Raw genomic sequence first — 16,200 nt, 5'->3', positions numbered from 1 at the left:
TGCTAGGACCCCCTCTGTTCTTGAGAAGAGTCTCATCGCGGAATAGAGCAACTGAAGATAGCCAAATATAACACTTAAGAAGCTCCATAGTTAAAGCGGTACTCCTGTGAAAATTTTTTTTTTTTTTTTTTAAATCAACTGGTGCCAGACAGTTAAACAGATTTGCAAATTGCTTCTATTTAAAAAATTCTTAATCCTTCCAGTACTTATTAGCGGCTGTATACTACAGAGGAAATTCTTTTTTGAGATTTCTTTACTGTCACGACCACAGTGCTCTCTGCTGACGCCTTTGTCCATTTTAGCAACTGTCCAGAGCAGGATAGGTTTGCTATGGGGATTTTCTCCTGCTCTGGACAGTTCCTGACATGGATAGAGGTGTCAGCAGAGAGCACTGTGGCCGTGACAAAAAAGAAATCCAAAAAGAAAAGAATTTCCTCTGTAGTATACAGCCACTAATAAGCGCTGGAAGGATTAAGATTTTTTAATAGAAGGAATTTACAAATCTGTTTTCCACCAGAGTACCCCTTTAGGACCCAGCCCATTTTCCCCTTAAGGACCCGGCCATTTTTTGCACATCTGACCACTGTCACTTTAAGCATTAATAACTCTGTGATGCTTTTATTTTTCATTCTGATTCCGATTGTTTTTTCGTGAAATATTCTACTTTATGTTAGTGGTAAATTTTTCTCGATACTTGCATCATTTCTTGGTGAAAAAGTCCAAAATCGAACTTTGAAGCTCTGCTTGTAAAGAAAACAGACATTACAAATAAATGATATATTGATTCACATATACGATATGTCTACTTTATGTTGGCATCATAAAGTTGACATGTTTTTATTTTTGGAAGACATCAGAGGGATTCAAAGTTCAGCAGCAATTTTCTTAAAAATTTTAAAAATCTGAATTCTTCAGGTACCAATTCAGTTTTGAAGTGGATTTGAAGGGCCTTCATATTAGAAATACCCCATAAATGACCCCATTATAAAATCTGCACCCCTCAAAGAATCCAAAATTAAAATAGACGATTAAAAAAAGAAGAAAATTTCTCCAAAGCCAGGAGCTTCTCCCAATAAAAAGTTATCGGTTGCTTCGCTCCTGAAGCCGCACTTGCTCCTTAGCAACTCGCTCCTTATCAATAGGCCGGTTGCTAAGGAGCGAGTGCGGCTTCAGGAGCGGTGCAACCGATAACTTTTTACTGGGAGAAGCGCCTGGCTTTGGAGAAAATTTCTTCTTTTTTTAGTACTTTAGTATTTTACTACTGCCTGCCGACCTCCTTGGATGTTCGGGTTCTCCTGGGCTGCAGATCCACTACTGATGCGCTGTTGTAGATGTTATGCTCTAAGCATAACCAATTCTGGTGAGCACATTTGTGTTGAAAACTTTGCCTTTAATGTTAATGCAAAGTGAAGGAGAAAATTCAAAATCTTCATTTTTTACACTGGCATGTTCTTGTAGACCCAGTTTTTGAATTTTTACAAGTGGTAATAGAAGAAAAAGCCCCACAAAATTTGTAACCCAATTTCTCTCGAGTAAGGAAATACCTCAGATGTGTATGTCAAGTGTTCCGCGGGCGCAGGAGAGGGCACAGAAGGGAAGGAGCAACAATGGGATTTTGGAGAGTGAATTTTGCTGAAATGGTTTTTGGGGGGCATGTCACATTTAGGAAGCCCCCTGAGCTCTTGGATAGAGAATTTGTTTGGAATGGAAGTTGGGGGCCATGTGCATTTACAAAGCCCCCCCCGTGGTACCAGAACAGTGGATCCCCCCCCCCTCCCACATGTAACCCCATTTTGGAAACTACACCCCTCACAGAATTTAATAAGTGATGCAGTATTTACACCCCACTGGCGTTTGACAGATCTTTGGAAAAGTGGGCTGTGCAAATGAAATATTACATCTACATCTAAGAGCATGCATAAACATCTACATATGGGGTATGTTCTTACTCAGGAGAAATGGGGTTACAAATTTTGGGGGGCTTTTTCTTATTTTCCCTTGTGAAAATGAAAAATTTAGGGCAACACCAGCATCTTAGTGAAAAAAAATTTGTCTTTTTTTTCCATTTTCCCATCCAACTTTAATGAAAATTCTTTAAACACCTGTGGGCGCACTATACTCCTAGTTACATTCCATGAGGGGTGTAGTTTCCAAAATGGGGTCACATATCGGTATTTATTTTTTTGCCTTTATATCAGAACCGCTGTAAAATCAACCACCCCTGTGAAAATCACCAATTTAGGCCTCAAATTTACTCCTGAGCCTTGTTGTGCACCAGCAGAGCATTTTAGGCACACATATGGGGTATTTTCGTACCCAGGAGAAATTGCGTTACAAATTTTGGTTTTGCGTTTACCGCTTGTGAAAATAAAAAGTATGGGGCAACACCAGCATGTTCGTGTAATATTTTTCTACAATAACAGGCTGGTGTAGCCCCCAACTTTTCCTTTTCATAAGGGGTAAAAGGAGAAAAAGCCCCCCCAAAATTTGTAGTGCAATTTCTCCCGAGTACGTGAATACCCCATATGTGGCCCTAAACTGTTTCCTTGAAATACGACAGGGCTCCGAAGTGAGAGAGCACCAAGCGCATTTGAGGACTACATTAGGGATTGCATAGGGGTGGACATAGGGGTATTCTATGCAGGGATTCCCAAACAGGGTGCCTCCAGCTGTTGCTAAACTCCCAGCATGCCTGGACAGTTAGTGGCTGTCCGGAAATGCTGGGAGTTTTTGTTTTGTGGGAGTTGTTGTTTCGTACTAGGCCGGAGCCTGCCCGGAGTGGAGAAGATGACCCCCGGAGAAGAAGGACAGCCCAGACCGGTTAACCCTACACCCGGAATGCCACCGGACACTACAGGACGGAAGGATGGATGGCCCGGACCACCCTGACAGGTAGGGGAGAGAAGCGCAGTATGGCACCGCAGAAGACACTGCAGTGCCCGCTTTAAATCAATGACCTGCAGCGGTGTCGAGGGGGGATAAATAGCCGATAACTTATACCGGAATATCGGTATAAGTTATCGGCTATCGGCCCTAACCTCCACCGATTATCGGTATCGGCCCTAAAAAAACGATATTGGTCGATCCCTAGTACATTTGCAGAACGAGGAAAACAAACGTTAACCCCCTCCCCCAATCTGCTATTGGTCATCGCTTCTTGATGACCAATAGCAGGGATAGGAGGGGTGGCCCCCCTGCCACCTCACTCCTGTCCCTTCAGGGGTATCGTGGACAATCCCGATCCCCCTTATATTCCGGGTCACCATAGAGCCGTATGACCTGGAATCGGCGCAAATCGCCAGTGTGAATTCACCGGCGATTGCTGACATGGAGGAGTCTGATGATACCCCTGGGCATTTGCGCGGGGTGCCTGCTGATCAATATCGGGTACGCCCTGGGTCCTTAAGTACCAGGGAGCGAAGGCATACCTGTACGCCCTGGGTCCCTAAGTGGTTAATGGTGCAGCGGAACACATCCACGACTCCCCAACCAATTCAGAGGTGAGAATCGGATCCCTGTTCTCAAAAACAGAGGAGAGGGTCGGGGCAGCAGTCTGCCCCCCCCCCCCCCCCCCATCCATATGCCCCCCCCAGAGGATATGTTTTAAGAAGGAAAACCCTTCAAGCCACATGTGCAACATGAATAAGTCTGTGGTCATTTAGAACCAAAACACTGGGCAATAAGTGGTAAACTTAAATAAACAACTTTTTTTAAGTGATTAAAGTTAGTTTCTATATTAAAAGAGACCAATGTATGATAGACCGAAAAGCAGATATTGCTGTAAAAAACAGAGCCCTAACAAAAGCTTGTACTGTTATATTGCTTTCCTGTAACAAACATAATTATAATGACACTGACAAGTTGTAATTACAGAGCGTTAATACACAATTACCTCCTCTCTTTTAATGTGGTTAATACTCATAAAGCACTGGAGTAACAAATCCTTCACATTGCTACTCTCAGCTGAATTGCAGTCGAAGCATAGAAGAGATGGATGCAGTTGCCATAGGCGAGTAATGTCAGCAACCTGTATATAAAAAAAAGAAAGAAGAGATCAAGCATTTGTGTAGTTAGTGAACTAGTTCAGTATCACAAGGTGAAGTATCTACATGCAGATGTAATTTTAACACAGATTAAAGGAGTCACATATACATGTTATTTAACTTGTACATAAAACAGCCCCATGGCCTTAAGGTTTATAGACAAGGGTGGTTATTGACTAGACTGGAGCTGCATATATGTGAGAAAGTATAGTTTTCTTCAGTTTTTTGGGTATTTGCACAAACAAAACAGAAGGGTCATCTAAAGTATATATACAAACTACACTAATTCATTGTCAGGAAAAAAAAAGTAATAGAAAAGATATTTAAAAAAAACAGAGTATATAAATAATGAAGGCCTTCCACAATCGCTACATACCAAACACTTTGTATCAAGTGACTTCACCAGCAGCAAAACAAAAGCAGTTTTTCCAAACTCCTCCTTTCCCTCCAGTCCCTTCTCCCACCAGGCTTCACACAGACGCTGGATGGCAACACGCACCCTGGATTCTGATGTTGGCAAAGCTTCCAAAAGTTCTAAAAAAGTATAATGTTAGTTCTAGAGGGCAGACTGCATTAGATGACAAAAAACAATACGATTTATTGAATTGACAAATCATAAAAAAAAAAAGAATATTGGTCCTGTCAGATCTCCTAAGGTTCCTTTATTATCATCACTTTATGGCATTGTTTCCCAGCATGCCCGGGAGTTGTAGTTTTGCAACAGCTGGAGGCACCCTGGTTGGGAAACAGTGCTTTATGGCCTGTATAAGACAATGTGAGGCAGCATGACTGCATCCAGTATTGCTGCTGCCTATAGAGGGAAGCGTGCACCTAATGTCGGACTTGTTGTTTTGATTGATCTCTGATGTTAAAAGGGGTACTCCAGTGGAAAACATTTATTTTTTTAAATCAACTGGTGCCAGAAAGTTAAACAGATTAGTAAATTACTGCTATTAAAAAATCTTTACCCTTCCAGTATCTATTAGCAGCTGTGTGCTACAGAGGAATTTTTTTCCTTTTTTAATTTCTTTTTTGTCTTGTGGACAAGACAAAAAAGAAATTAAAAAAGAAAATAATTTCCTCTGTAGCATACAGCTGCTAATAACTACTGAAAGGATTACGATTTTTAAATAGAAGTAACTTACAAATCTGTTTGTTTCTGGCACCAGTTCATTTAAAAAAAAAAAAAAAAACGTTTTCCACCCCTTTACAGATGGTCCGATGTCATGATTGTCCCACATCAGAATATGTTCAAAACAACTCCTGGGCAAGCTTGTAACCTGAAACTTGCCCCAGGACTACTGCGATCTGGAGACACATTTCCGTGAGTCACATAGACTTGAATGAGACTTCGGGAAATAAGACTCCTGATCATGTTAGTCTCATTCCACGAGATGGTTGGATGCATGGATGGATTTATGGAGACTGCCAGGTTAGTGCTGCAACTTGACTGCTTTCATGAGTTGTAATACAGGCAGATCTGTAACACACAGTGATCTTTGTCTATTGACCCATTTAAGGCTGTCCATAAAGAACCCCAATAATTCTATTCCCTATTATGTAACCTCCTCTTAGTAAATTGTAAAGTTTGTCATTTACTTTGGTACAATTGAATGCTAGGTAAGTGGGGAAAAATAATATCCATTAAAGCATACCGTTGAGAATGGCAGCGCATTCCAGGAGGGCTCCATAGGTTAAGTCTCCATCTATTACAGACACAGAAGCTGTAGCAACAGTGGTAACTCCATGTATGACATCCATTGTGTGTTTCTAAGTAGAACAGAAATAAATCATATGAGTATTCATGCAGAAACATGATTGTCATAGTATTCACACATGTAGCCAGGTACTTACTACTCTTCTAGCAAACAGTGACAATAAGGTGTGCAAAAGTATAGGAGAGAGGAATGAGCTGCTGACACCTCTGGTATGAGAACAAAGGATTGAGAGTGGAAAAACTCAACATGCCCAACAATCCTTTCTACCCCACACAGGTGACATCAGGGAGATTTGTTACACCCCCATACACACTCAATGGCTGGTCATGCCGAAAACAAGTTGACTTATCTTCAAAGCTGAAAACGAGCTTCATCCAATCAAATCTAAGGCACAGTACTTAAAGGGGTACTCTGCCCCTAGACATCTTATCCCCTATCCAAAGGATAGGGGATAAGATGTCAGATCGCCGCGGTGCCGCTGCTGGGGACCCCCGGGATCCCCGCTGCGGAACCCAGAGTTCGCTCTGTGCATAATGATGGGCGATTCAGGGGACGGAGCCGTGTGACGTCGTGGCTCCGCCCCTTGTGACATCACGGCCCATCCCCTTAATGCAAGTCTATGGCAGGGGGGCGTGACGACCGCCGCGCCCCCTCCCATAGACTTGTATTGAAAGGGGTGGGCCGTGACGTCATGAGGGGCAGTGCCGTGATGTAACGATGCTCCGGCCCCTGTATTGCGCGTCATTACATGTAGAGCGAACTCGCTCTGTGCTGTAATGATAGCGGGGTGCGGCAGCAGTGATGCCCGGGGGTCCCCAGCAGCGGGACCCCGGCGATCTGACATCTTATCCCCTATCCTTTGGATAGGGGATAAGATGTCTAGGGGTGGAGTACCCCTTTAAAGGGGAAGTTCAGTAAAATATAATTTATTTAATTCCCTCATGTAATCATAAATATAACTTCCTAAACAAGTAATTAAAAGTAATGCCCCATTGCAGAGCTATATGAAGCACAAAATGTGCGAAATGCAGGAAAATGAGCCATCCTGCGTCCACTCTCTCGGCTTTCTTCCCCTAGCTGCCTCTGGCCCCCACCCTTGGAGACAGTCATATGACATTTCTGCTGTCTGAGTCCATGTAAGCCACGCCCCCAGAAGCAACTGTACAGAAGAAAGATCTGAGAACTCTGAGGAACAGAGGGGGTTTACAGATGGACTGACTTTTTGGGAATGCTGGGAGTTGTAGTTTTTTAACAGATGGAGGGACCCATTTTGTGAATCATTGCTATATAGTACAGAAGATGGAAGCAGGATGGGAATGGTTGCTTAGTAACACTGAGGGTTGGGTCCAAGGGACTGCAGAAGAAAACGGAAGTTAGGAGGAATTGAGCACAGAGCGGCAGCAAAGGATGCTGGGACCTGTAGTTTAAAGACAGCATGTGGGGACGTGAACAAGTAGGAGGGCAGAAAGGTGTATTAGAGGCACGTACAGGAGATTTAATAGGTCACAGTAGTATAGATGCAAGGTTAATGTCCTAAACTGATTTTTTTTATTCCGTTCATTGAATAATCCCTTTAATTCATTAACCTCCATATGAAATACGACTTCACATCATGCCCCCTCCCATTAAAGGGGCGTGGCATGACATTACAAGGAGCATAGCCATGACGTCACGTAGGGCTGGGCGGTATACCGGTTCATACCGAATATCGAAATTTTTTGGGCTGCACGATATGAATTTTCCCCCATACCGCAATACCGGTTGGGCCCCTCCCCCTCGGAAATGTTCTGCCCCCCCAATTAATTATCAGCCCAGCGGGGTACTACTCACATATGTCACCCGCAAGCACTGCCCTCCTCCTCTTTGTTGGGGGCCGCCAGGCGCTGGAACTCTATACTGTACGCCAGTGGTCTCCAACCTGCAGACCTCCAGCTGTTGCAAAACTACAACTCCCAGCATGCCCGGACAGCCAACGGAAACCACTGCTGTACGCTGTATCCCTATTCCCTGGCCGGCTTCTTACATGACAGTGGGCTCAGCCTATCACTGGCCGGGGCGGGACATCGCTCCGGCCAGTGATAAGCTGACGGCTGTCCGGTGTTCCAGTCCCAAGGAACAGTGTGTGGCCGACATAGGTAAGTTAAAGTTTATTTTCTGTATCTTTTGCAGCCCGGGAATATGTGTACAGCAGTGGTCTCCAACCTGCGGACCTCATGCTGTTGCAAAACTACAACTCCCAACATACCCGGATAGCCATTGGCTGTCCAAGCATGCTGGGAGTTGTAGTTTTGCAACAACTGGAGGTCCGCAGGTTGGAGACCACTGGCGTACAGTATAGAGTTCCATCACTGGCGGCCCCCAACAAAGAGGAGGAGAGCAGTGCTTGAAGGTGACATATGTGAGTAGTACCCCGCTGGGCTGAGCATTAATTGGGGGGGAGCAGAACAGTGCTGGCTGCGGGGGGCGGGGCGAATACCACACGTGGGTCATATGATTGGGGCGGGTGGTGGGGCAGAACAGCGCTGGCGGGTCACATGATTTTGGGGGGGGTGAAAATACTGTTATATACCGTGGAACCGCCGTAAGTTAAAAAAGTACCATGATACACATATTTGGTCATACCGCCCAGCCCTAACATCACGACCCCCGCAGCCCGCACCCAGCATTCGGAACAAAATGTACTGAACACTGGGGGAGTGGCATATCCCTTTACTGATTTATTTTTGCATTTATACATAATGATTGAATTAGGAAAATCCTAAAACTGATCTGTCGGCAATTTGTAGTTAAGCAAATAACTACCATTACATTAGTACATGAAAATCTGCCATAAACCACCTCAAAGTGTTAAACAGATGTAGCTGCATTTACCACATCTGAAGCTCCTTCTACTTCCATGTCGTCATCGCTGTCATCATCTAGTTTGTTCCACGATTCCACTGGATTTGCTACGAGAGTGTCTGCCAGCAAAGTCTTCAGCTTCTGCCATAATTCCTCTTTCTGTTTCCTTGGCAGTTCTTGCATTAATTCATCCAGATCAAAAGGATCAGATGCATCTTTCTGTGAAATGCATAAAACAATAAAAAAAACTGAACAAAAGCCTGAAAAGGCTTTTAATGACTATTCTAGATGACCAGAAGAATGAATCATCCAAAATAATTGTTATAACATCTCACACTTTTTTTAAGTAAATACACAGGTAATTGGATAGATCACCACCTATTCTGCTTTCATAATAAATTGTATAACATTCATTTCAATGGCCCGACAATAGTCATACAAGATTTGGCTCGAACTGAAAAACTTGGCTTGCAGCACTTTTTAGTCTGAGATAAAACTCAAATACGTTTGAAAAGTTACCTGATTGTAGTCACTAGTTGACTATACTCTGGGCATTGATAAATGAAGGGGGCCCGTGCCTTTCCAAGCATGGATATGGCATATAAGCTGCAGAACCCAAACAGTTAAAAATCTTAAAGGGGTACTCCACCCTTAGACATCTTATCCCCTATCTAAAAGGATAGGGGATAAGATGTTTGATCGCTGGGGGTCACCGCCGCTGGGGACCCCCGCAATATAGCATGCAGCACCCACCTGTTTCTTGTCCGGAATCGCTGGAGGATCTGGGTCGCGACCACGGGAATGGAAGTCCGTGACATCACGCCCCGTCCCCTCACTGCAAGTCTATGGGAGGGGACGTGACGGCCGTCACGCCCCCTCCCATAGACTTGCATTGAGGGGACGGGGTGTGACATCACACGGGGACGGAGTCGTGATGTCACAGACTTTTATTCCCGTGGTCGCGAACCAGACCCTCCAGCGCTACCGAACAAGAAACCGGTGGGTGCCGCATGCTATATTGCGGGGGTCCCCAGCTGCGGGACCCCCGCAATCAGACATCTTATCCCTTATCCTTTGGATAGGGGATAAGATGTCTAGGGGTGGAGTACCCTTTTAATGAAACTATCCCATAATTCATATTCATTATAACAAAGTACTTACATGTAGCTCAATGAAGTTTAAGAATTGGTCTACCGTCTCCGTTCCTGTGGCCTGTATGAACGCTTCACGCTTAGACATTGTGACCTATCAACACCAAATAAGAACACAATTAAGATATTTATGAAGATCCCTCACAAATCCTAGTGTGGTGACTGTCTATCCATAGAACATTACGTAATGTAAAATCCCTTTCTAGTTGGATTTATTGGGGACACGGCACTGCAGGTACAGGCCCTTGTACCTTGCAACAATAGGCAGAAGAAAGTGTTTGCTCTGCCTCAGCATGATGAGGAAGGAGCAGCAAGATCAGAAACCCTGCGGATGGAGGAAACACCGACAAGGAAGGTAACCATCCAGAAGAGCTTCGGAAAAATGTCACTTATGGGTAGGGTCACATGTAGGGATGTCCCAATACCATTTTTTTAAAGACCGAGTACGAGTACCAATACTTTTTTTTTTTTTAAATACTTGTTAATACTATTTACAGATACATTTTTCAATGTCATGTGACAGTTTTTTTTAATACCTAGTCATGTCCCGTATTTTGCTGCTGCGCATTTTCCTACACATTGAAGTCAATGGGTAGCAAGATCATCTTCATAAAATACGCCGCAAAATACGGCACTTGTGACCCTACCTTAAAAGGAAATCTGTCATCAGTGTCACCTAGACTAACATGTCGGTAGAGACAGGAAGTGCAGGTGACACTGATGACAAAGATACTTACCTGGTCCGTGCTGTGGTTCTTCCACCGTAGCTTCTGTTATGGGCTCAACTTGGAGCATGGGCGGAGCCTAGTGACTTCGCTGCTGTTCTTTGCTGGGTCCCGCTGCAAGCAAACAGCATCAGTGATGTCACTAAGCTCCGCCCATGCTCCAAGACCAGCTGATCACCGGGTCTATTTAGTATTGAATTGAGTTGCCCCCATTTTCATGTTTAACGTACATCTTTACATTGCAATCTGATGTAGTGGGGCACCAGTGCAAAAGTGTCTGTAAGTGACCAACTGAAGTGTTCTGGTTTACAGTGACTGAAAAATCCATCCAAACCATTATAAACAAAATCCAACACCACATATGTTCCCAGACCTTTCCCTGCACGTTTCCAAACTCTCTTCCTACATATTATTCAGTCAGATGGTGACTAACAGCATTCACTGCCATCACATCAATTTTACCATAGAAAGAGCAAATTGTTTTAAAACAATCTCTGTGGGTGTCAGCTGATATCTTTGTGGGTGTCCGTTTATATCTTGTAACATGAGTAACAGTGTATGCACCATTTACCAACATTAAAGGGGTATTCCAGGCGAAAAAATTTTTTTTATATATATCAACTGGCTCCGGAAATTTAAACAGATTTGTAAATTACTTCTATTAAAGAATCTTAATCCTTCCAATAGTTATTAGCTTCTGAAGTTTTCTGTCTAACTGCTCAATGATGATGTCACGTCCCGGGAGTCATCATTGAGCAGTTAGACAGAAAACAACAACTCAACTTCAGAAGCTAATCACTATTGGAAGATTTTTTAATAGCAGTAATTTACAAATCTGTTTAACTTTCTGGAGCCAGTTGATATATAAAAAAAAAATTTTTTCCTGGAATACTCCTTTAAATGTCCCAATTCACAAAAAGTTATAATTAATGACCTCTACTTTAAGAATAAAGACCAACGCATGCAGTGCTTCACGTAACCGCAAAACGAACACGTTAAGTGACCGTGAAGAAGCTTTTCATGTGCTTCACTATACAGCACGCATCGCACAATTAGGAGCGGCAATACTTATACTTTCCATAGTGTTTAGTTCTGCTGTTACAGGGAACCAATGGGTAACCTAGCCTCACTGATAAGGGAATAAGTAAATATGTTTTCTGCAGGACTAGAGACACTTGTATAAGTGAAGGGAATGGAGGGTCAATAGCTCAAGACTGAAGCTGTAAACCATTGGAAAAACTGCTGCCATTCAGCTAAGGCTATAAAAACTTGTAAACTCCGATTGTTAGCTTAAACTTTAAACATGACTATGGAATTCTACTAGGGAAATCATGTTTTATAATAAATGCCCCTTCCTGGATACCTCTCTCTGCTAGAAGAGCTTAGAAGAACTTGGTGGAACAGCTTCTTGGATTCAACTGTAAGTGTTTATAAATACATTTGCATATTAATACAGAGGGGTCGGAAGTACAAAAAACTGTGAAGTCGGAACATTTATCTATCAACTCCACAGCCCTGCTACTTCTATAGGTTTGATTTTATCACTTCTGGAAAAAATCATAACTACATGCAGGAAAATTTATTTGTTTAAAATTGTCATCTTCTGACCCCTAAACCTTTTTTATTTTTCTGCATACGGGCCGGTATGAGGGCTAATTTTTAGCACCATGGTCTTAAGTTTTTATCGATACCATTTTTGAGTTGATCAGACTATCGCTTTTTATTAATTTTTTCATAATATAAAAAGTGACCAAAAATACGCTATTTTGAACTTTGGAATTTTTTTGCGCATACGTCATTGATAATGCGGTTTAATTAACTATATAATTTAATAGTTCGGACATTTCCGCACGTGGCGATACCACGTTTTTTTTTTTTACCCAATTTCTTTTTTAAATGGGAAAAGGGGGGTGATTCTTACTTTTATTAGTGAAGGGGTTGTGCGCTGCCCTGCAGTTCGGAGCTCCGCTCACAGTGTCCGGAAGTTCATTACTCCGAATGCTGTGTGCGGTCTTCCGTGTTCGCAGCCGCCGGGCGTGACGTCACGCCCGCCCCCTCTACCAAAGTCTATGGGAAGGGGGGCGTGACAGCGGTCGCGCCCCCTTCCCATAGACTTTCGTTGAGGGGGCGGGCGAGACGTCACGAGGGGGCGGGCGAACACGGAAACCCGCACACAGTGTTTGGAGTAATGAACTCCCGGACGCTGTGAGCGGAGCTCCGAACTGCAGGGCAGCGCACAACCCCTTTAAATTTTTTTCCCCCCGCACTTTTTTTTTTGCAGTGTTATAGGCCCCCCTAGTGGCTATTACACTGCACACATTGATCTGCAACACAGATCATTGCAGAGCATTAACACGGCAAAGATCAGTGTTCTCGGTGGTCGATTGCTCAAGCCTGGATTTCAAGCTTGGAGCAATCAATCGCCGATCGGACACGACGGAGGCAGGTAAGGCACCCTCCGCTTGTGTTCTAGCTAATCGGGACATCGTGATTTCACCGCGATGGTCCCGAGCAGCCCGACTGAGCTGCTGGGAAGCTTTTACCTTCATTTTAGACACGGTGATCAATTTTGAACACCACGTCTAAAGGGTTAATAGCGCGCGGCACAACGATCGGTGACACACGCTATTAGCCGCCCGGACCGACCTGGTATGACGCGGGGTCACGGCATCCTACGTCCTTAAGAGGTTAAAGGAGTGGTCCAGGATAGGGGATAAGTGTCTGATGGCAGGGGTCGGACCGCTGGCACTCACCACGATCTCCTGCTGGGCGCCCTGGCTCTCTCCCCATGAATGTAGCTTTATCTCTGGCTCTCCCATAAAGATGCATAGAGGGGAATGTCGCTTTGCACCGTGGTTGACATAGGTACATTCATGGGGAGAGCCAGGGCAGGGGGGCAGAAGGTCCCAGCGGTCAAACCCCCTGTGATCACTTATCCCCTATCCAGCGGATAAGTTTTCATAAACTGGACTACTCCCTTAAACAATGCTCAAATCAGTACTAAAGGGGCCAAATGTGTGCCAATGTGGGCCCCCCCGCGATCTCCTGTACGGAGCCCCGGCTGACACCCCCCCCCCCCCTTAATACAGAGCTATGGCAGAGCCAGAGATTACCAAAAGAAGTGCTCCGGCTCTGCCATAGAGTTGTATCGAGGGGGTGTGTCAGCCCCGTACAGGAGATCGGGGGGGGAGGCTCCAGCGGTTGGACCCCCCTGCAATCTGAAACTTATCCCCTATCCTTAGAATAGGGGATAACTTTTACAGGACTGGACTACCCCTTTAATCACTTGCAGCTTCTTTTTGCAACATAGTATCAAGAACTACAGAAAAGAATATTCTATAATTTACCATTAGTGTAAAGAGTGTAGTGATATTTATGAGAATTACAGTCAATCATCCCACTATGCTGTTTAGTATTACATGTTACCGTGGGAATCCTTAAAGGGGTACTCCGGTGGAAAACTATTTTTATTTTTTTATCAACTCGGGCCAGAAGTTTAAACAGATTTGTAAATTACTTCAATTAAAAAATCTTAATCCTTCCAGTACTTATTAGCTGCTGAATACTATAGGAAATTCTTTTCTTTTTGGAACACAGAACTCTCTGCTGACATCTCTGTCCATTTTAAGAACTGTCCAGAGTAGGAGAAAACCCCCATAGAAAACATATGCTGCTCTGGACAGTTCCTAAAATGGACAGAGATGTCAGCAGAGAGCACTGTGTTCCAAAAAGAAAATAATTTCCTCTGTAGTATTCAGCAGCTAATAAGTACTGGAAGGATTAAGATTTTTTAATAGAAGTAATTTACAAATCTGTTTAACTTTCTTGCACCAGTTGATTTAAATTTTTTTTTTTTTTTTAAATAAAGGTTTCCACCAGAGTACCCCTTTAAGGGTCAAAAAGCAAGGCCTCTACATGTTCTGGATAGTGCAAAAAAGAACACAGGACATACCACAGAAAAGAACCAAAATCCACATATTCAGTGCATTAAAGAGCTGACTGTATTCTTCCTTTCATACATGAGATACATTATATCACTGATCTGTGCTCTCCAGCTGTTGCAATACTACAACTCCAAGCATGATCTGACTGATAAAGGCTGTCCGGCCATGCTTAGAGCTATAGTTTTGCAGGAGTTGGAGAGCCCTAGGTTGGGAAAATTACCCTGCACATCAGGGCATGCTGGGAGTTGTAGCTCTGCCATACTAGGTTACCTTTCATGTCAGACCATGCTGGGAGCAGTAGTTTGGCAACAGCTGGGGAACATTTGGTTAACCATGCATGTGTGGGCATGATAGGAGGAGCTCCAGATGTTGCCAAACGTCAACTCCAGGCATGCCCGCACAGCCAACGGCTGTGCGGGCATGCTGGGAGTTGATGTTTGGCAACATCTGGAGGGCCACAGTTTGAGACCACTGCTCTACAGTCAGGGCACACTGGGAGTTTACTCCAGTGGAAAGCTTTTTTTAAATTAACTGGTCCCAAAAAGTTAAACCGATTTGTAAATTACTTCTATTTAAAAATCTTAATCCTTCCAGTACTTAGCTGCTGTATGCAGCACAGGAAGTTCTTTTTTTATCTCTTTTCTGTCTTACCGCAGTGCTCTCTGCTGACACCTATGTCCAGGACAGGATAGATTTGATATGGGGATTTTCTCCTGCCCTGGACAGTTCCTGACATGGACAGAGGTGTCAGCAGAGAACACTGTGGTCAGACAGAAAAGAGATTCAAAAAGAAAAGAACTTCCTGTGCTGCATATAGCAGCTGATAAGTACTGGAAGGATTAAGATTTTTAAATAGAAGTCATTTACAAGTCAGTTTAAACTTTCTGGCAACAGTTGATTTTAAAAAAATAATTCCACCGGAGTACCCCTTTAAGTTTTGCCAGAATGGAGTTGTGTGTTTACAACATTGGATTTCCTCTGTCAGGGCATGCTGGGAGCTGTTGTTCTACACCCTTTCAGGGGATATTGGGAATTGTAGTTTAGCATCAGCTGGTGAGCACTAGGTTACCCCGCATTGTATAAACATGAAGTCTAGCTGCTTCATCTGATGCCAAGGGGCCCTGAACCAGCCAATATTACAAGAGCCTCTTGCTGGGACTTGTAGTCCTTTAACTAGTTAGGAGTAAGTTTATAGGACGCACGCAGAACACTGACAGCCGCCCAACATGGCGCCCCGCTCTGTAATATCCACAACCCTATACCCTCCCTACACCCGAGTCATCCCCGTACCTCCGTATATACGGCGCCGTCCTACTCCAATTCCCGCCTGGTACGCAATTCAAATTCTCTCAGCCCGCCCGCGAGCCGACCGGAAGTGCGTCATTACGCTGTAATGAACGCCGCTCAGCACTTCCTGTTTTGGTGTGGGCACCATGGTAACTGCTACGCTGTGAGTGCGCGAATTGCTGCTGTCAATTATGCTGGGTGAATTAAAAAAAAAAAAAAAAAAAAGGTACAAAAAAATAAATAAACACGGACGAGTCAGCCGTTGGCTGAAAAGATTTTTTGTTATTCATATTTTTATAGGGGAAGCGAGGGCGTTCAGTCACAGCTAGGGCACACGTACTATATATTTTAAAGGGAGATTGAGGAGATTTTTAAAGGGGTACTCTGGTGGAAAACGTTCTTTTTTTTTTTTTTTATCAACTGGTGCCAGAAGTTTAAACAGATTTCTAAATTACTTCAATTAAAAAATCTTAATCCTTCCAGTACTTATT

The 16,200-nt window shown here is 43.8% G+C and overlaps 1 protein-coding gene across 2 annotated transcripts in view; it reads right to left on the bottom strand.

Moving 5' to 3' along the window:
* The window catches only part of NCAPG2 (non-SMC condensin II complex subunit G2), a 90,874-nt gene that overhangs the window by 58,912 nt on the left and 15,762 nt on the right, over nt 1–16,200 (bottom strand). The window contains exons 1-6 of one of the 2 annotated variants that reach the window (XM_056519558.1): nt 15,713–15,843; nt 9,764–9,847; nt 8,633–8,821; nt 5,699–5,813; nt 4,420–4,577; nt 3,893–4,027 (exon numbers count right to left, since the gene is read on the bottom strand). In XM_056519558.1, coding sequence (XP_056375533.1) covers nt 3,893–4,027; nt 4,420–4,577; nt 5,699–5,813; nt 8,633–8,821; nt 9,764–9,841 — 675 coding nt within the window. In that variant the 5' untranslated portion in view covers nt 9,842–9,847; nt 15,713–15,843. Of the gene's footprint in view, nt 1–3,892; nt 4,028–4,419; nt 4,578–5,698; nt 5,814–8,632; nt 8,822–9,763; nt 9,848–15,712; nt 15,844–16,200 lie in introns of those variants that run through there. The other variant, XM_056519559.1, reaches the window with a different exon arrangement.

Source organism: Hyla sarda, chromosome 5 (genome assembly GCF_029499605.1).
Source record: "Hyla sarda isolate aHylSar1 chromosome 5, aHylSar1.hap1, whole genome shotgun sequence".
NCBI lineage: Eukaryota > Metazoa > Chordata > Amphibia > Anura > Hylidae > Hyla > Hyla sarda.
Note: the sequence above shows the minus strand (reverse complement) of the source record. Positions and strands in the feature narration are given on the sequence as shown.